The 22157-nt window shown below is 40.6% G+C and overlaps 1 protein-coding gene across 1 annotated transcript in view; it reads right to left on the reverse strand.

Annotated features, from left to right (window-relative positions):
* Positions 1 to 8611: 8611 nt before the first annotated feature.
* TSPAN12 (tetraspanin 12) overlaps positions 8612 to 22157 on the reverse strand; it is an 88428-nt gene continuing 74882 nt past the window's right edge. The window contains exon 8 of the mRNA XM_006859319.1: positions 8612 to 8981. Coding sequence (XP_006859381.1) covers positions 8676 to 8981 — 306 coding nt within the window. The 3' untranslated portion in view covers positions 8612 to 8675. The remainder of the gene's footprint in view (positions 8982 to 22157) is intronic.

Below are 22157 nucleotides of genomic sequence, written 5' to 3' on the forward strand. Positions count from 1 at the left end.
CAAATTTGAATAATAGTGATATTATCCTATCACAGACAGCGTTGTACTTCATGACTGATCTGGATATGTTCTTTTTGATGATGAATGCAACACCATTCCTCTTCAATTTGTCTTTCCCAGCATAGTAAACCATGTGGTTGTCAGATTCAAAATGGCCAATGCCAGTATATTTCAGCTTACTAATGCCTAGGATATCGATGTTTAGACATTCCATTTCATTTTTGACATTTCCAGTTTTCCTAGATTCACACTTAGTACATTCCATATTGCAATTATTAATAGATGTTTACAGCTGTTTCCTCTTCATCTTGCTTTGTGCCCCATCACCTATTTATAATTAGGCTGGCCCTAAATATTTCTCTTATTTTATTTTCATGAAAACCTTTCCCACTTCAAATACATTATCTATCTGTTTTGCTGTCTTCTTTTCTCTAAAATCCTATTCCTATACTACTTACTTTTGCATTTGTTGCTGTTTTTGTTAAGTGCCATGGAGTTGGTTCCGACGCATTGTGAATCTGTATAGGGTTTTGAAGGAGCACTGGTGAGCTTGAACCCAAGACCTTGCAGTTCAAACTGAGTTGGTGGCCCAGCACATTAACCGGCAGCACCACACCAGGACTAGGCCAACTGTTAATTTGGCGTTAAAGAAAGAGTGGCTGCCGAAAGCTAGAGAATTTGGCAGCATATTGATTAGGTAAATTATGGTAAATTCATATGATAGAATATCCTAATATTGCATATCACATTACTGAAAAATCAGTATATCATTTAGTATCATAAAAACATGCTCTATGCTATAATGTGAAATTAAGAAAGGATATAAACTGTATATAGAATTTGGTTTCAATTTTATTTTCTAAAGGAGCCCTGGGGGCACAAAGGTTAGCACTTGTTTAGCCCTTGCTGCTGAAGGAAAGGGTGGTTGGCTATTGGAACTCACTTGCAGCTTGGCAAGAGGAAGACCTAGGGATCTGCTACTGAAAAGGTAAGGTTGTTGTTAATTGTCATCGAGTTGGTTCCAACTCATAGCGACCATTTATAGGGTTTCAAGGAGCAGCTGGTGAGCTTGAACCACCACCCTTACAGTGCAGTGCATTAACCCACAGCACTATAGCAGGACTGCACTTTTACATTTAACCTTACAGTATTTTTCAATGCTTTGTGATTCAACTCACACATGAATGAGCACAACCACTACACCAGAAGTGGTACCAGACACTACATAATGACTCTATGTCAGTTTACCCCCAATTAAACTGTGTTCCTCAAGGCAAAGACTGTTTGACTATATGTTCTGATCTCTAACTTGGATAGCCCAACTTAGTCTACATAACAGGTGCTCAATGAATTTTGCTAAACTGAGTTGAATTGGTCTCAAGCTTAGCAAGAGAAATTAAGAAGAATTTCAAAGAAAACTAGGAGAGAAAAGAGGGACTTAGGAACCATCATTAGACATCTGATTGTCAGATGGATTCCCATTGAACTACAGAGAGAATAATAGCACATTCTATCTTCACGCAGCTTTCCAGCGGGAAGTAGATTTTTAAGCTATGGTTATGTGGAGAACTTAACAACATACAGGCAGTTAAATTCTCACACACTTAGTCCATTATATATAAAAGTTAATGGTACAATGCTGAATTTTGAATTCTGGAAAATGCATCTTTCTTTTTTTCTTGTAACAGTTGTAGTTACAGAATCTTTCCCTTGGATAAGCATATGGACAATGGATTATAAAATAGAGAAACCTTTCTCCTGCCCCAGTCAGCAAGAGGTACTTTCTGTCATTCCTAGTGGACCAGTCAGGCAACATTATTTGTAGACCTATTTTGTGAAACATTCTTTTAAGAATAAGAAGTAATATGTCCTGGGCTAACAGAAGAGCCGTTGGAGTGGAAGGTGAACACAGTCCCTGAGCAGTTTGTGGGCTGCTGCATCTGACAGTCTAGCTTATTGACTCATTGTTGTTGTTGTTGTGAAGTGCCGTCGAGTCAGTTCTAACCCATAGCGACCCTATATAGGATTTCCGGGAAGCAGCTGGTGAGGTTGAACCACCGACCTTGCAATTCAAATGGCTTTGCAGTCTGCCACTTTAACCCACAGTGCCTCACGGGGACTCCTGTTGAATCATGGCACGCCCCTAATGAGTCACACTAAAAAGCAGGTTCAGCATTTGATTTGTCCAACTCTGTCCAGGGAAAACTGACATAAACTGAAACAGGAAACATTTAGCCAAGTCTTAGTAAAGCACTAGGTATTAAATACTACCACCACCACTTGCCAGAAAGTAGACCCCCAACTTATGGTGTTCCTTGTGTGTCAGAGTAGAACTGTTGCTGTTGTTGTGAAGTGCCGTCGAGTCGATTCTGACCCACAGTGGCCCAGTATAGGGTTTCTGAGGAGCAGCTGGTGAGCTTGAACCACCGACTTTGTGGTTCAAATGGATTTTTAGTCTGATGCATTAACCCACAACGCCACACCAGGACTCCTTAGCATTTTCAATGGCTGTTTCCTTTCAAAAGTAGAACACCATTATTCACTAAGTATCACAAGTTACCCATCTGTATTTCATTTCATCAGCTCTGCCCAGACAGATTGGATAGTACTCACTGGTGATTCTGCCTTCCTCCATGCCCTCTAGCTCTAGGATATACCCTTTGGTCGGAAGATGATGCATGGAGGGGATTTGAACCATGGCAATGAAATGATATACGATGGAATGAATGTAAAACTAAAGTTCTCTCATGTAAACTATCATATAATTCACAATAAAACATTAAAAAAAAAAAAAAATGTAGAACACCAGAACATTGTTCCAGAACATTGCAAGGTGGTTTCAAACTGCCAACTTTTAGTAGTCAGGTGCAAACCATTTGCACCACCTAGGGACCTGGGAAATAGTTGTTTTGGGGTGCCATTGACTCACAGCACCCCCATGTGACAGAGTAGAACTACCCCAAAGGGTTTACTTGGCTGTAATCTTTATAGGATCAGATTGACAGATCTTTTGGTCAGCAGCCAACCTTTTGGTCAACAGCCAAATATTAACTGTTGTACCACCCAGGCTCTTTCTGGGAAATAGTAGGAAGAATGAAATTAGAGACAAAAGAGTCATTTGGAAGGAAACAGTAACAGGATTTGGAGGCTAATTGGATCTGGAGAAAATTGAGTCACATGTAGGAGAGTCTGTCTTTTTTATGAATGAAAGGCAGCAACTGAGCTTCACCAAGGGGTAATGAAGGTGCCGTATCACGAAATGAAGTGTGTGTGTGAGTGTGTGTATGGGGGGCAGATAGAGTGTTGTCTTTCCTCCTCGTCTGTAAAATGGGGTTGATAATGCCTACAGGTTGCAAAGAGTTATGAAGATCAGAGAAAACACATGCAAAGTGTCTAACACCAGATGCTGCCTGACACTTGGTGGTGATGGTGGTTGTGTGTTGTATAGCACCCTGTATAGAGCTTCTGAGGCTATAAATCTTTATGGGAGCAGAAAGTCTCATCTTTCTCCCATGAAACAGCTAGTAGATTCAAACTGCTGTCCATCAGGTTAGCAGCCCAACTCATTACCACTGTGTTACCAGAGCTGCTTGCCTGATACTTAGAAGGCATCAATGACCATATGAGATAAAGAATGATAACCGTGACCTAAAAACAGCAGATACCCTTGAGTCATTCCATAAACTATTCAATGGCTAATTTTTCAGAACTAGATTACCAGGTCTTCTTTCTGAAGTGTCTCTAGGTGGGCTGGAATCTCCAAGTTTTCAGTTAACCATGAAGCTCATTAATATTTGTGCCACCTAGGGACTCTAGCAATAACAGAGTGTAACAGAAAATAAATGAATAAAAGCTTTCAAGATTGCATTAGCGATCCGCCCATGCATGTTTCTAGGATGTGCCTAGATGTAAGGAAAATGAACTCAGTTCATAAGAAAGATGAATCCACTTGTGAAGCACAGGATGAGAAAAGAAAAGGACTTGAGTGAAGCAGAATCACAGTTGGCAGAATTGTTTTAAAGAGGAGGACTCTTTTTGCCACAGAAAATTCTGTTGTGTTTTCATTTCTCATTTCTTTACCTCCCGTGACTCATCGGCAGGAGTGGGAGCACAGACAAAAGGAAACGCATCCTGCTTAAGATTCTCCTCATATAACATTTGGTTCTCAGCCCATTTTCTGTCAGGCTTCCTAAAATCCAAAAGCAATGCATAAAAATTCTCAGGCACGACAGTGAACTCTCCGGAGCTCAAGACTGGAATTTACAGCCGCCTGTAGACATCTCCATCTGCAAGTCCTGCAGGCACCGCCAACTCACTGTGTCCCAACCCAAATTAATTACCCTCCTACACGTCTGGTCCCCCTCTAGAGTCTTCTATCTAGGTTAATGCCATTGCCAATTTACCAGGTATAAAATCTAGAGATTTCAGTTGTTTTATTTCCTGTCCCACACTCCCTGAGGTTAATCTGCTGCCAACTTTTGTGGATTCACCCTGTTGTAAGGCTTTATCTACTCTTGTGTTTTGACTTCATCATTTACTTCAGCGCACTAACAATGGCAACCCAGCCAGTCTTTCCATATCCTGTAACTCCAGAGCTCCATTTGCCTAGACTACATTGTAAATGACAATGCCGTCTTGCCCCTGGGTTGTGTAATGGGTGTACCTGTCTCCCTGCTTCCAGCTTCTCACTTGGCTAATCCCATTAATTTTCTGAACTACAAATCATTTCTTTCTAAAAGCCTTAGTGATCACCATTGAAAACCAGAGAATGTGGTCCCAAATCCCAAATCTCACTCATTTCTTTTCCTGTGGTCTCTCTTCAAGCATTCGAGGTCTGTCCAGCCACACTAATAATGTACCCAGTGTAATCTCAGAGTGGTGGTTCATGGGATGTTCTCCACACCTCCTTCTGACCCCGCTTGAAGATCATCTCCTCAGGGTAGCCATCTTGAGCCCATTCATCTGGCTCTTATTTTTAAGCAAGCTCACTAAAGGCTTCTGCTTGTATTTATCTGCAGTTTGTCTCTCATCAGTATCAGATTACACAATAAACAAGGTAAGCATGGGATTTCTTGTGCTTAGTTACTAATCTATCTGGAACAATTGCACATTTTTCACCACATCACATGAAACTGTTCATTTTCTGATTACTAAGCACAAGGAAGCCCATGCTTACCTTGTTTGTGGGTAATGTGCCCTGCCTCTTACCCAGACTTTGCATTGCTGGAGTCCAGAGACCGTATCTCATTGTCATCGCTGAGTCTCGGGAGAATGGTGAATTATTAACACATCTACAAATTATCTTCTTGAATTTTGAGTTTTAAAAATGGTGATTTTTTTTTTTTTACAAAAGAATGATTTTTAAAATTTCCAGAGAAACAGTTAACAATTTTTTTTTTTTTTTTTTTTTTTGCAATGTACCCAAACAGTGAACTTCCTCAGGTCTCCTGCATTAAGTACAGTTTTTAGTGTCCCTTACAGTTTTATTATTCCAGGTGCACCGCTACCATAAGAAGTCTTTGTGGAATTGGTTCCCATTAAGCCAAGTCTATCATGTATCCAATGATTGTCTAAATGTATGTGGACTGTTCTAGAAAGCAGTAAATCAAGAAACCTATCAAAATATCTGAAGCCTAAAACTGCAGAAATCAACTTGCATGTTATAATCTGGAGATATTTTTTTCTTAAAACAATATATGCTTTTTCTTCTGGTGTCTGTGAGACACAGCAAAAAAGGAAGCAGCCAAATTTGAGAGGAGACACGTATTAAATTGGGTAAAGGAAAAGGCAATATAATAAAAAAAGAAGTGGCTAAATTTTAGAGTGGACATGTATTCACTTGTGTGAAGGAAACGTATTTAAAAAGACAGAGAGAGAGAAGCAGTCAAATTTGACCATTCTTTAAAGAATCCAAACAAGAGTCATAAGGATCTCAATTAGGTGAGTATTTCAGGTAAAACTATGAGAAATTTGAGTATAACAGGAACTACAAAAAATGGTCTTTTGAAATTCCGATTGATCATGTTATTTCTTCTCTTTTTTTCCATTGAAATCTGTGGAATATTGAAATATGTCACTTAATTTCAACTCTTATATTCTTCTTATTGTTGTTAAATGCTGTCAAGTCAGTTCTGAGTTCTAGTAACCCTGTATAGGGTTTCCAAGGAGCAGTTAGTGAGTTTGAACTGCCCACTTTGCAGTTAGAATCTACCTTGCCATATCTGGTACTTATCCTATAGTGCTACAGCAGGACTCATTCTATTTCAGTAACTAACAATAGCTATAAACCTGGAATATGAAAGCACTGAGAAGACAAATTGATGTATTATTGTTGTTAAGCATTTTCAAGTCAGTTCTGACTCATAGTAACCTTGTATAGGGTTTCCAAGGAGCAGCTGGTAGGTTTGAACTGCTGACCTTATTGTTCACAGTCCAGTGCTGATACTACAGTGCCGCACCAGAAGTCCAAAATCTTTTAATTCTCTAGAAATATTTGTTAAATTAACATATTGTTGTTGTTAAGTGACATCAAATCAGTTCTGATTCATAGCGACCCTGTATAGAGGGTTTCCAAGGAGTTTGAACCACCAACCTTGCAGATCAAACTGACTTTTCAGTTCAGATATTAACCCACAGCACCGCTCAAGGACTCCTTAAATTAACATTGTTGTTGTTGTTGTTAAGTGCCATTGAGTCGGTTCCGACCCATAGTGATCCTGTATAGGGTTTCCAAGGAGCCGATGGTGAGCTTGAACCAGTGACGTTGTAGTTCAAACTGACTTTGCATGTCATTGCATCAGCCCAAAGCACTATACCAGGACTCCTAAATTAATATAAATGAGCATATTTTAAAATTATATTGCAGGATTACATTAACCATCCTTTAGCTTAGAAACTAATTTGAAACAAACGTTTTTGTATCTTTGTATCTTTTTTTAAAGACATATAGGTTCATAGACATATTTCAGAGTTTGGAAATCATTACAATGTTTTATTCAATCACTTACTTTTGAAATTTTTTTTCATGATAATATTCTCAAATAGTGAAAGCGTTTATAATGTATAAAATTGTTATTGCTACTAAGTGCTATCTAGTCAGTCCCAACTCATAGTGACCCTGTATAGGTTTTCCGAGGAGTGGCTGTTGGGTTTGAACCACCAACCTTGTGAGTAGCAGGCCAGTACTTATCCTATAGCACCACACTAGAACTCCAATGCATAAAAGTGTTGTTGTTGTTAAGTGACGTTGAGTTGATTCTGACGCATAGTGACCCTGAATAGGGTCTCCAAGGAGCAGCTGATAAGCTTGAACCACCGACCTCACAGTTCAAATGACTTTGCAGCCTGACGCATTAGCCCACAGTGCCACACCAGGATTCCAATGCATAAAATTAGCCACAAACAAATGATTATGCACTAGAAAATATTTATTGACAACTTGTATTTTCCTTCAATATTCTGACAAACATCATACACAAAATACAGTAAAATGCACTTTTCCCATTTCAAATAAATATAGTTTACTCTGGTAAAAAGTTTAATAATCTGTGTAGTTCACCACAGTATCATAATCAGTGAAAAAAGGCAAAAACAATCTCTAGTTAATCTGTTGCATATTTTAATGATTCTAACAGCAGTTTGCTAAAGAAAAGGAAGACTATGTATTCTCTGCAGAATTAAATTCCAACTTGGAGCTTCTGACGTATTATTTGGAGGAGGCAAATATAAGTTTCTTTACAAAATATTTAGTTTTAAAATAGTTGCAATTTCTTGAGGGGGAGGGAAACCAAACTAGCATCCAAGTATTTACTAATGGATTAAGTTATATGTAAACTCTCTTGTCAATGCTTCCTAAGACCAAACTGCTTTCTGAATAATAATGATTTATCACACTGGTCATTTTTCTGTTGATCACACCAACACTCTTTCAACATTAGTGGTTAAATATTTAAACTAAATGTATGAATGTAACATAAACCCCAGGCAACATTTTAAAGCTCTTCCTACAAGAAAGGCAAAATACAGTATTATACAGGACAAATTTATGCTTTTCTTAATTGGTATTCTTAATATTTATTAGTACTGAAATCGATTGAATTATACAGACTTCACACCAACTGATATATACATAGATCCCTGATCAATTTAAGACAATATGTTAGTTTCTCTTTTAAATGGCAACAATATTTAGTAACCAACAAAGAAAAAGTCATATTTAGGTAGTTGCCAATCCTCAGAGTCTTCTTATATATAAACTATCCACTCTCCAAAGAATATTATCACCAAATAATAAAAATCATTAGTACTGTCTGACTTCCTATGTTAGCAGTTAACTGGTACTTTATATACTACCAAACTGTGGAAGTAAAGCAAACCTTAAAGAGTCCAATCTCACCACAGCAGGGCCCGTTTTGGGAGACACAGAAATATTAGTCAAATCATGCCACTTCAAAGCATAACTGTATTCAGTAAACACCTTACACAGGCTACAAAGTGGGTATTAGATGGATCCTTGGCATTATAAAAGGTGTTAACTGTATATCCAGGTGGTGACTTATAATATGAAACTTTTTACCTCTACATTTTAAAGGGTAGACATCGATATGCTTTGAGTGTGTGCTCAAAAATTCACAAGTCCAATAAAACAATGTTGTGATTTCCTTCCTTGACATTCCCTATAATTCCTCCATCTCAAAGTGTGTATTGAAACTGTTTGCCATGGATGTGTGTTCAAAGATCCTCGATAGGCTGGGTTTTAGCAGCTCTACTGAGTGACATGACAAATGCTGAGAGGTGTCATTCTTCAAGGACATCATTTGGTCTGTACCAGGCTCCCTTCTATCATAGTAGAGAGCCCAAAGCAGAGTTATGGTGAGGATCATAGCAAGGATTTGTGTCACTCCAATAGAGATTCCCAGAAACCTCAGCACCTGCAGTTGTTTGGTTCCCCTCAGAAAGGAATACATTTTCTTCCCACAACCCTGTAAAAGAAACAACAGAGTCAATATTACTTTGCCAAAATTAGTGAAAATAAACAATGGAGGTGTACACCTTTTCAATACTCTGCACAGGCTGCTAATCAAAAGACCAGGGGTTTGAACCCACCAGCAGCGCCATGGGAGAAAAGACCGGCCAATCTGTTCAAGGAAAAATTTACGGACTAGGAAAAGCTATAGGGCAGTTCTGCTCTGTCCTACAGCATCACTATGAGTAACTCACCTTGGTAACTCACCACCAAAACGATCCTTCTTGGTTTTTGCCACAATCTAATATTGAGAACCATCATTCTAAAACAGCCTAACATCTCGACCAGGTTCCTGGGATGGTGCAAATAGTTAATGTTCTCAACTTCAATGAAAAGGTTGGATGTTCGTGCTTCCCCAGAAATGCAATGGAGGAAATAACTGGCGAGCTACTGCTGAAAAATCAGCCACTGAAAACTCTTTAGAATATCAATGACTTAAATTTAATAGTTAACTTTCCAAAAGAATGTCATTCTTCTTGAGGAGACAGTATATTTCCAGATGTCTCCTTAGACCCTCTACATTCTTCATGGCAACAGCTTCAGGGTTTACTATCCTTCTACATCACCTGTATGGAAGTGATTCCACCTGAACACAAGCTTTGCCTCTATATGTACCAGTGTAATAACCATGCGTCTGGGTTCTGTTCTCCAGTGTAAAGTTGGATACTGTTTATTGAAAAGCAAGACACTAATTCTTTAAAAAAGTATTGATGAATTTCTACATAATCTATTGTACTGTTGTTGTTAAGTACTGTCAAGTCGGTTCTGACTCATAGCAACCCTGTATAAGGTTTCCAAGGAGCATCTGGTGAGTTTGAACCACTGACCTTGTGGCTCAAACTGACCTAGCGGTCCAGCGCATTATCCTGCAGCACCACACCTACTAAGCATAGGTATGTATCTGTATTTGCAAACACTTCTGTTGAGTGGGTCAAAAGAAGAAACAGAATGCTACAGTTCAAAACCGCATTCCATTTCACAAAGGATGTTTTACTAAGAATAGAAAAGAACAGAATTGGACTCATTTACATTTCTCAAAATAAAATACTTTGAGGTAATGTTACTTGAATATGTTTTCTACCTGAATATAGATATCCTTGTTGTTGTTATTAAGTACTATTGAGTAGGTTCTGACTCATAGCAACTCTGTATAGGGTTTTCCAGGAGCAGCTGGTGGGTTACAATCGCTGACCTTGTGGTTACCAGCCCAGTGATTATCCTATAGTGCCATACCAGGACTCCACAGATATCTTAGTCCTATATTAATAACCTCAGCTATTTCAAAAGGACAAAAAGGGCAAGTTGGCTAACCTATTTTAATATAAAATTTTTGATCAACTATTAACTGCAAATGTGGAAGAAAGATGAGACTTTTTGCTCCCACGAAGATTTCAAGTCTTTGGAAACCTTATACAGGGTCACTACGAGGAGTGAGAACCAACTGGGAAGCACTTACCAAAAGCATGGACTGTAAATAGCAACACTACCTCCATCAGAGCAAGAGCATTAATCCCTACAGTTCCGGGAACCTGTGTGAAGGCATGTCAGGATGCCTCATTTCACTGGTGGAAATGATATCCTTTGAAATTATTCTCTGATCTTTCTCAAAATACATTTCTAAAACTGGGAGCACACCTATGGCTTCTCAGTACTCAATATTCACAGGTCACATCAAAGAATGAAGCAGCCTTTTAATGTGCTTGTGAAGATAAAGTATAAATAAAATCTAAGCGCCAGAACTCCCAGTACTAGTATTTTTGTGATTGTGTCATTGATTTTTCTAACAAGCACAACTCTGGTTTGAAATCACTATATGAATCATCAGGAACAAAAACATAATCTTCAGCCCTATTTTTTATAGAAATGAAGAACTGAATGATGACAGCAGTTCATGAGTTCATGGGGTTTCAACTGAGTCAAACCAAAAGCTCTCTACTAATAACGTTAAGTATTTTGGGGAAAGAAATGCTTATTTAAATACCAAAAATAAATAGCAAGCTGTAAAACTCACTGAAGGATAGTCTATCCTCTAAAGAGTTTTTGTTAAGTGCCAGCAAATTGATTCCACTTCATAGAGACCCTGGATAAGGTTTCCAAGGAGTGGCTGGTGGATTTGAACCACCAACTTGTGGTTAGCAGCCAGTGTTTATCCTATAATACCAAACAAGAACTCCATTTCTCTTAAGAGTTGTTGTTGTTGTTAAGTGCCGTCAGCTTTCCCTAAACCCATACATTCAAAATGCAGGAGAAAACGCCTTCTTCTTTGTAAATATGCAGCTGTCTTTCATGTTTTATTTCCTCCTCACAGTATTGTCATTAGATAGATAAAAATCCACTGCTGTCGAGTTGATTCAGACTCTTAGTGACCCTGAAAGGCCAGAGCAGAACTGTTCCTTAGGTATTCAGAGACTAAAATCGGTAAGAAAGCAGACAGCCTCATCGTTCTACCTCAGAGCTGGCTAGTGGGTTTGAACTTCAAACCTCTTGGTTAATAACCCAACACTTTACCACTGCACCACCAGGGCTCCAGACATTAGTTAGATGTTGCTTGTAAGTGCCACTGAGTTGGTTCTGATTTAGCAACCCTGTATAGGGTTTCTGAGCAGGGACTGTTGGACCTGGAAGTTAGCAGTCCAGTGCTTATCCTACAGTGCCACACTGGGACTCCATTAGATAGAATGAAATTTGATCAGTTTTGCTGATCAGTTTTCACTAAGTGTCACTGTCACCCTAAGGGGTGAACAGATTATTCATAACATGTTCCTTTCATGTTCATAACATGTTCATTTGAACATTTTGTCTCAAACCCTAACTGTTGGACTCTAACAATTTGGAGGATGTGGAAAACAAGCATAGTAAGACACTGAAACCAATTCCCCAAACCTAGGCCTGAATTCTACCTTCAGCAAGAACAAATATTATACAAAATTGAAAAATGCATACTTCCCTGTCATTACAAGCAAAACAAGAGGGGAATTAGCTAATTTAAAATTAGAGCACAGATTGCTACTTTTCTTATTCACTTCAGTAAATATCTTAGTAAATTACTGTTATTATTGTCATTCTTATCATTAGCAAACATCGTTCACCAACGATTTGTTTTTAATGTGCCAGGTGTGATGTGTGGGCTTCTCAGACAGTTTAGCAATTTATCTTTGTAACACTACAATGACATGCTGCTACCAGCTGCCTTCAAGTCAATTCGATTCGATTCATAATGTGCCCATGTGACTGAGGAGAACTGCTTCATAGGATTGCCCAGGCTGTAATCAGAACCACTGAGTGGGTTTGAACTGCAGACCTTTTGGTCAACAGCTGAGTATGTAATTGTTTGCACTACTATAGCAAAAACACTATCTTTCATAACTATTCTTAATAGATGAGAATCTTGAATTTTAAAAGGGGAAAAACTCTACAAACATTCAGTTTTCGTCTCATCATATGTGTCATGTCTCAAAATTTTAGTGTCTAAAGTATGGGCTTTGGAATCAAACAGATCTCAGCTGAGTCACTCACTAGCTCTGTGGCACTGGGCAAGCCACTTCACCTCTTTATACCGTTCTTCTCATCTGTAAAATGCAGATATTCATAGTGAACCTTCTTTATAGGAATGCTCAAAGATCTGAATAAAGTCAACCTTTATGGAAGCAGGCTGCCTAATCTTTCTCCTAAGGAGAGACTGGTGGATTCAAACCACTGAACCTCTCAGTTAGCTGCCATTTGCTTAACCCATGGCATCACTAGGGTTCCTCTTGAATGAAGCAATGTATATAAAATACTTGCTCATATGTATCTTACATGAAGAATCCAATGTGTGCTTTTCAATCTATTTGTGATAGCTGTCAGCTGTTACTGGTAGAATATCATGTTGTTGCTGTTAAGTGCTGTTGAGTTGGTTCTGACTCATCATGACCCTTTATAGGTTTTCCAAGGAGTGACCGATGGGTTTGAACCGCTGACCTTGCAGTTAAAACCGACCTTGTAGTCCAATGCTTATTCTACGGTGCCGCACCAGGAATCCAATATATCGTGTAAACACGCACTATTCAGAAGAGCGGTCTATGTAGTAATTTATTTAACACTCCAAAGGACCCTACAAGATGGGTTACCATCCATATTTCACAGATGAGATGATAGAAGCACAGAGAGGTTAAAAATGTGCCCAAGAACCAACAGCTAGTCAGTCTTAAACCCAGAGACTCTGGCTACAACACCATCTTAACTCCTGACACATGCTACTCACCAAATGCAAAACTCACTTCTAACCACCTCCTCCCCTCTGACTTTCAGGAGTCACCTTTCCATTTTTTCTCTGTATAAAACACAGGGTCTCCTCCTCTGGCCCTAAGTATTGTCATTCCCTAGAGTTCTTTCCTGGCTGTGTACTTATCTACCCGACTCCCCACCCTATGCCATCATATACAATGATAACACCTTTGTAAATTGTGTAAACGCTCAGTCTTCACATTCCCAAATCCATTCTCTTTTTCTTACATAGCAAAATTATTGTATGCAGGAACACAGCCTCCTAGCCAGAGACCACATTTCCCAGCTTCTCTTGGAGTTAAGCACAAACCATGTTGTTGTGAATGGAATGTGAGCAGAGGTGAGAGGCATACCTCTGTGCAGTGATGTGTTCTTCCCATTCTCTTGCCTGACTGGCTAGGACTGGGAACAACCAGGAACAACTTCAGAAGACGGGGATCAAAATAGGTGACAATGCTTCTCCATGCTGGGTCCCCGGGTGACTGTGCATAGCATAGCTGCTTGGCAGTCAAACCAACTGACAGAAAATGTACTTTCTCTTTATTCAAACTATTATATTTTGGCTAATTGTTGTTAAGTGCTGTCAAGTCCGTTCTGGCTCATAGGGATCCTGAATAGGATTTCCATGGAGCAACTTGTGCATTCGAACTGCTGACCTTATGGTTACAAGTCTAGCATTTATCCGACCCTATCACTAGCTGTTTCATCAGCTTCATATTGTCTACTAGCCTTCTGAATGTGGAGTGCCTTGACAGGTAATTTAACATCAGCATTTTCAAAATGGAACTAATCAAAGCCAAGCTCTACTCTCAAGAAATTGCTTCTTCTATCCAGGGTCCAGATCCAAGACCTGTTCATCATTCTTCTGGTTTCTCTGTCACCCACTGCCCACTGTCAATCCATCGCCTCACCTTGGTCATTCTACCTCTTCATTATCTTTCACATTCGCTCTCTCTCTCCAACCTCCATGCTATTGCATGAATTACAGGTCTGATCATCTCTCACGTGAACCTGCAACCTACAGTCATTGTTATTTTCCCTGCTTCAAGACCTGACCCTCATTTCCACTTTCCACGTAAACTCACTCTCTACAGCAGCAACATAATACATTCTAAAATCACGCCCCCAGTGGTGATCTTGGGTCAAAACAGTATAATGGCTTCTAATGGCAGTCAGTTCTAAGGGCAAAATTTGCAAGTACAAGAAGGAAAGTTGTTTCAATAGTGAATAGGTAACAGGAAACTCACAACTGACCAAAGTCAAGAAAGAGAGTGAAAGAGAAGAACTCATTTGGGTACCTGAAGCACAAAAGGCAGAAGAGTTCATGGCCTGACTACATCAAGCAAAGCGTAAAGATGAAAGGAGCCCCCTCCCCCAGGACCAAACGGGTCCAGCAGAGCTTTGATTGATAAAGCAGGTATCACCCCAAGTCTGAGGCAACTTGATCTGCTAGTGGATGAGGCAATGAAGTAAAGCAATGAGGTGGGAGGGAACACCTTTGACTTTACAGAAAAGCACCCTGAGAATGAAGTTCTCAGGGATAGTCCATCTAAATAACCACTGTGCCCCAAATCTGCCTACCCTTCACTGTCTGCTGTGTGTATCTCAGCATGGAGTTCCATTATTACTAAATCAGAGTCCCATGTCTACTTTGCTTGAAACCTTCAGGTCATAATAATGCTTCACATTTATGAACATATTTGCCTTTTTATCTGGCAACTACTTACAGGTGTCACTATAAACACAAATGCCTTTGCAGGACAGGCAAGGGTCTTCATGGGGCAGACCCTGCACTGCCAAATCCGTTCAACCAGCATCTGCTCCTCACACACTGTGGGCTCTCTTGCTTCCATTTCTAATTCCGCACCACTGTTTCTTTGCACTGAACACCCTTTTCAACCTTCCCCTAATCAAATATGTTTTGCCCCTGGCTACTGCTAGTCCTGAGCAATCCTTTAAGATCGCTCAGAGACTCCAGAAATCCCAATAAAATATTACAATGTTCTACTATTGCATATCTCAATCAGAGGTAAAGACGATTAAGGAGTGCCTGCTCTCGTCCACCACCTGTCTGTTACTTTAGTGTCCTGTGCTGGTTCGCAAGTTGCTTTGATTGGGGAAGCTATGTCACCAGAATTTCAAATACCAGTATGGTCACCTAAGGTAGACAGACTTCAGCTGCACTTCAAGACAAAGGCAGATCAGGAACAAAGTTCTGGTAGTTTGCTGTTGTTGTGTAATGTTGAGTTAGTTCTGACTCACAGCAACTTACATCATCTTTCTCCTGAGGTGCGACTGATGGGTTCAAACAGCTGACCTTGTGGTTAGCAGTCCAACATGTAACAGGGCTCCTCCAGAAAGGATATTAAGGTTCTAATCTGGTAGTCTATTACTGAAAATTGTTGTTGTTATTGTTAAGAGCTGTAGAGTCGATTCTGACACATAGCAACCTTGTATTGGGTTTCCAAGGAACAGCTGGTAAATTTGAACCACTAAACCACCGATCTTGTGGTTCACAGTCCAGTGTTCATCCTACAGTGCCAAACCAGGAGTCCTGAAAATTAGCCAATGAAAATGTTCTGAATCACAACAGAGTACTGTCAGATATAGTACTCAAAGATGAGTCCTGTAAGTTGGAAATCATTCAAAATACACAGTGGCTACAACATTGATCCTGAAGATAATGTAGGCTAGGATGTTGTGATGCTCGGCTGGACGTGGGGCTCTCCAGAATCGAAACTGACTCCATGGTAACAAACAAGATTTTTAGGTCAGGCACCCTTTGTGTACCGCTTCCAGATCACCCTGATTTCTATCTTATTCTAGTCACTGCAGTCCTGGTGTGGCGCTACAGGATAAGCACTGGACCTCTAGGTTGGTTAGAACTGCACGGTTGATGGCTCAAATCCACCAGCTGCTCCTTGGAAACCCTGTTCAGGGTTGTTATCAGTTGGAACTGATTCTATGGCACTAAACATCATCAGACATTCCAGTCATTGCCATAGGGACCCATTCTATAAATTTGACCAACTTCAGGAGCCTGAGCTGTTTTCCTCATGCTTCATGCCTTTTTTTTTTACCCCCTAACAACTGTCCCCTACTTTCATTTTGTTTTGCTTGGGGGTGGGGGGTTGGGTGGCAATTTACTTGGTCCTAAGGAGTCCTGGTATGGCACTGTGGGTTAATGCGCCAGACTACAAAGCCATTTGAACTGCAAGGTGGGCAGTTCAAGCTCAACAGCTGCTCCTCGGAAACCCTACACACGGTCGCAAATGACTCGACAACACCAAACAACAAGGAGTCCTGGTGTGGCGCTGTGGGTTAATGTGCTAGACTGCAAAGACAGTTTGGATCACAAGGTCAGTGGTTCAAGCTCAACAGCTGATCCTTGGAAACCCTATACAGGGTCGCTCTGGGTTGGAACTGACTCGACGGCACTTACCAACAACAACAAGTTCTGGTAATGTAGTGGTTACTAGTTGGGCTGCTAACCTCAAGGTCAGCAGTTCAAAACGATCAGCCATTCCATGAGAGAAACATGAGGCTTTCTGCTCCTATAAAGATTTACAGCCTCAGAAACCCTGTACAGGGTCGCTATGGGTCGGAACCCACTCAGTGGCATACAACCACCACCACCAAGAAGAATCTCATTAGCAATCTAATAGCAGGGCTCCCTGGGAGGAAGGCAGCCAACCTCAAAACTTGGATGTGTTAGAGAACAGATGTGCAGAAAGCCTTCAGCCTTGGCCTTTTGTATCTGCGCACCTTGTACTTTCTCCACCGCTAGTTCAGAAGTGCTGAAGAAACATGATGTATACATACACTATGCTTACAGTTGTTTCTATTAGTCAAAACAATCATGTTGTTTTTAATTGGTGGAGATGTTAACAGAAGAAGAGTGTTAACCAAAAGGTGTTGAGGGCTGAGATAATACCAGAAAAAAATGCATATAAATTGTAAAATAAATACCGTTTGCCACAGACAGGACCGGCAATCTAGAGGAAAGTTGAGAATGTGAATTTCAAGGTTCCCAATTCACACTTCAGATAACATACAACCTAGGGGATAAACACCTCAAATAACCTACTCCTACATGATGTACCTGGTGTGGCACTGTGAGTTAGTGTGCTGGATTGCAAGGTCAATTTAAACCACAAAGTAGGCAGTTCAAGCTTACCAGGAACTTCTCAGAAACCCTATACAGGGTCACTATGGGTCAGAACCTACCGGAAGGCGCATAACAACAACAACATGGTGTACCAAGAGGTGCCCCAGTCTTAAATTTGAAGAGAAATGCTGTGAACCCTGAAGAACTACTGTTCCCCTGTGACAGCCGGACTCCAAGGGACTTCCTTGCTTTTCTGCATGAAGTGTAACCACTTTTCTAACCCTCGTTTCAGTGTAAAACACAAGGGTGCTTCAAAAATGTGTGGAAAAATTCCATTATCTTTTTTTTAATTATCTTCAGTAAAACTTTATTTTCATGCAGTATTAATGATGTTGCCCTATGATTTCCACATTCAGTCATTTATCTTTGGAATGGGCACAAATATGGATATCTTCTAATTATTTGGTTAGGTATCCCTCATCCAAATTTCTTGACATAGATAAGTGAGTATTTCATTAGCTTGTTGAAAGACTTCAATTTGTATCCCATCAATTCTTGAAGCCTTGTTCATTGCCGATGCTTTTAGCACACCTTCAATACCAGTGGCTCTTGATCATATACTATCTCTTGAAATGGTTGAGCATCAACCATTTCTTTTTGGTACAATGACTCTGTTTATTACTTCCATCTTCTTTTGTTGCTTTCTGCATCATTCAATATTTTGTCCATGCTGTTGTTGTTAAGTCTGTTATCTTTTAATTCCACATTTCCACAAACTTTTGAAGCCCCTCGTATTTGAGTTTTCCTTCTCTGACAGGTTTCCACCTTACACAGGTTCCGGCTTTCACAGGTTTTCCTAAATTTGTGCCTGTCATCAGCTGGCCCTGTGTCCTGAAAATTCAAACACAATAAGAAAGATAGCTGTCTACACATCCACCTCCCTGGCCCTTTTCTAGCTGTTTTATTTGTAGACAAGTCCCTGGGTGGTTTAAATGGTTTCTGCGCTTGGCTACTTCTCAATGTTGCCTCTGAGGAAAGGCCTGAAAATCTACTTTAGAAAAATCAGTCACTGGAAACTCTAGATCTAGAGAACATGGTTCCACTCTGATCTGATCCACATGGGCATCATGTGAGTCCGAGTCAATTTCAAGGCAACCGGGTTTATTAATTTCATCAATTTGTAGATGTTTTATGGTGTTGGTAGAATGAAAAGAAAAAAAAAATCTAAAGCATACAGGCTTTGGGGAAAAAAGTGATACTAAAATAATAATTAAAAGCATTTAGCATTTAAACCAAATACCTGGAAGTAGCAAAGCCCACGTCTCTAAAGGAAATACGTCCAGAAAGCATAGAGCTGAGTGGACAGATCTCCCCATTTGCCTCTTTTACAAGCCCCCTCTGATTACTACTTTTCCCAAGAAGCAGAACCAATGCATTTGCACACCAGTTGCACTTCTAACTACAATAGAGAGAGAGATGTCTTTGGAGATAACATTCTCATTTACTCTGTCCCTCTTTGTTTTGTATTTCAGTTAGCTGATTCTTTCATGAGTCGGTTTACTCCCAGTTATTTTTCTTGAGTTTGCTCTTCCAGAAGCACAGTGGTGTTTGATTCCCTCTAAGGCTCTGTGTTCTGGTAGCGTTATGAATCGGGCTGTGAACCGCAAGGTCAACAGTTCGAAACTACCATCAGTTCCGTGGGAGAAAGATGGTGTTCTGCTCCCATAAAGATTTGTAGCCTCAGAAACCCTGTGCAGGGTCACTATGAGTCAGAACCGACTCCATGGTACTTAACAACAACAACAAGGCTCTGTGTTGGAGTAGAATATTGAAATTGCCATGGGGAGCCAAAAGAACTAACAGATCTGTGTTGCAAGAAGTGCAGCCAGTGAGCTCCCTGGAGGCCAAGATGGCCAAACTTCGTCTCTCATGGTTGTTGTTGTGTTGTCAGGTGCCATCGAGTCAGAACCGACTCATAGCGACCCCATGCACAGCAGAACGAAACAATGTCCGATCCTGGACCAACCTCACTACCACTGCCACACTTGACACCATCAATGATGTCACCTGGCTGATCCATCTCGTTGGAGGTCTTCAGCTTTTTCTCTGACCCTCCACCTTACCCAGCATGACATCCTTCTCCAGCGACTGTTCTCTCTGGACAATTGTGTCCAAAGTATGAGAGACGAAGCCTAGCCATCTTGGCCTCCAAGGAGCACTCTGGTTGCACTTCTTCCAAAACAAATCTATTGGTTCTTTTGGCAGTCCGTGGCACTTTCAGTATTCTCCTCCAACAGCACAACTCAAAGGCATCAATTCTTCTACAATCCTCCTTATTCACTGTCCAGCTTTCGCATCCATATGAGGTTATTGAAAATACCATGGCTTGGGTCTGGCGCACCTAAGTCCTCAAGCTGACATCTCTGCTCTTCAATACTTTAAAAAGTTCCTGTGCAGCAGATTTGCCCAGTGCAATACGTCGTCTGATCTCTTGACTGCTGCTTCCGCGAGTGTTGATAGTTGATCCAAGAAGAATGAAGTCCTTGACAACCTCAATCTCTTCTCTATTGAGAAGAATGCTGTTTATTGGTCCAGTGGTGAGGATTTTTGTTTTCTTGACATTGAGTTGTAATCCATACGGAAGGCTGTGCTCTTTGATCTTCATCAGTAAATACTTTAAGTCCTCTTGACTTTCAGCAAGCAAGGTTGTATCATCTGCATATCTCAGGTTGTTAATAAGTCTTCCTCCAATCCTGATGCCACGTTTTCCTTCATAGAACCCAGCTTCTCGTATTATTTGCTCAGCATACATATTGAACAAGAATGGTGAAAGAACACAACCCTGTCGCACACCTTTCCCAATTTTAAAACATTCAGTGTTCCCATGCTCTGATCGAACAACTGCCTCTTGGTCCAGGTACAGATTTCTCAGAAGTACAATTAAGTGTTCTGGAATACTCATACTTCTCAGTGTTGTCCATAGCTTGTCATGATCCACACAATCGAAAGCCTTCGCATAGTCAATAAAGCATAGGTAAACATCCTTCTGATATTCTCTGCTTTCAGCCAAGATCCATCAGACATTTGCAATGATATCTCTCGTTCCACGGCCTCTTCTGAATCCAACTTGAACTCTGGAAGTTCTCTATCAATGTAGCTGTTTCTGTATTACCTTGAGCAAAACTTTACTTGCTTGAGATATCAAAGAGATTGTCCGATGATTTCCACATTGCGTTGGCTCACCTCTCTTTCATACTTTGGACATATTGTCAGAAGGGACCAGTCGCTGGAGAAGGATATCATGTTTGGTAAGGTGGAGGGTCAGAGAAAAAGAGGAAGACCCCAGTGAGATGGACTGGCAAAGTGGCAGCATTGATGGGCTCAAGTGTGGCAATGATAGTGAGGTTGGCCCAGGATCGGGCAATGTTTCGTTCTGCTGTGTATAGGTCACTATGAGTCGGTACCGACTCGGAACCTAACAACAACAACAACAGGCTCTGTGTAGGCATCGTGGTTTATCTGAGATGGTGGGCACTTAGAATATTCTCCACCACTGTGGCTTTTCACATGTTTAAGCATGGAATACCTCAGAAAGCAAACAAAAGCTCTGGATTCCATGCACTGAAACATACTTGAAGGTTTCAGAATATCACCACGAATTTTTGGAAGCCTCTTCATGCACAATATTGAAATCAATCTCACTGTATCCTTGAATCCCATCCCACGAGAGCCAAGGTCCATGAGGAAGTGTTTGGGATTCCCTGCTCTATAAAGACTTTTTCTTAACTAGCTTCCTTTTTCATTTCTTCTTTTTCTCTTCCAAATCATGTCTAGATGCAGCACTTTAATACTTGATGTGATGTAACACTCAGCAGGTGAGATGAGGAAGAGACACACTCTGGACTGGTATTTTACCAATGTAAACTCTGCAGATGTTGTTTTGCTGGATCCCAATCTGACACCTAGTATTCAGAGAGCATAGCCACAAGGATAATTCTAACAAAGGGCAAACAGGCAGGAATTGTTGGCCCAGGTCCCCTGAAGCTGGTCTTTTGTACTTGCAGTTCTATAGGCTAACAATACCCTACCCTAGATGGATGTTTTCACACAGTCTCAGTTCACATGTCCCTGCTGAATCTGTCAGGGTTCTCTAGAGAAACGGAACCCATGTTGTTGTTGTTAAGTACAGTCAAGTTGTTTCTGACTCATAGTGACCCTGAATAGGGTTTTGTTTTTGTTTTTGTTTTTTTAATGTTTTATTGTGAATTATACGGTAGTTTACATGAGAGAACTTTACTTTTACATTCATTCCATCGTACATCATCTCATTGCCATGGTTCCAATCCCCTCCATGCATCATCAACCAACCAAAGGGTATATCCTAGAAGCCCGCCCCCTACACTTCCTCCTCCCCTCCTCCCCCCAGTTTTCGGCCTACAGTCCCTTTCCCTCTCTGGATCCAAAGTCCCCAACCGCTTCATTACTCCACGTCATCATCTCTGTCTCCATCTCAGGCACTCTGTTTCTCTGGGTAGGGTCCCGCTCTCAGCTCTTCTCCGTTGATGGTCCCAGATACCTCCACTCCTAGCCTGTAGAATTAATCACTCCCTTCCTTGTTCCGAACGTCTACCTTTGCATTTCCAACCCTCATAATCCATCCTGATAAGCATTATTCACTACAGTATCACGAATTACCCATCTGTATTTCCTTTCATCTGCTCCGCCCAGACAGATTGAATAATACCCACTGGAGAGTTT

The sequence above is a fragment of the Chrysochloris asiatica genome, unplaced genomic scaffold (genome assembly GCF_000296735.1).
Source record: "Chrysochloris asiatica unplaced genomic scaffold, ChrAsi1.0 scaffold00032, whole genome shotgun sequence".
NCBI classification, from domain to species: domain Eukaryota; kingdom Metazoa; phylum Chordata; class Mammalia; order Afrosoricida; family Chrysochloridae; genus Chrysochloris; species Chrysochloris asiatica.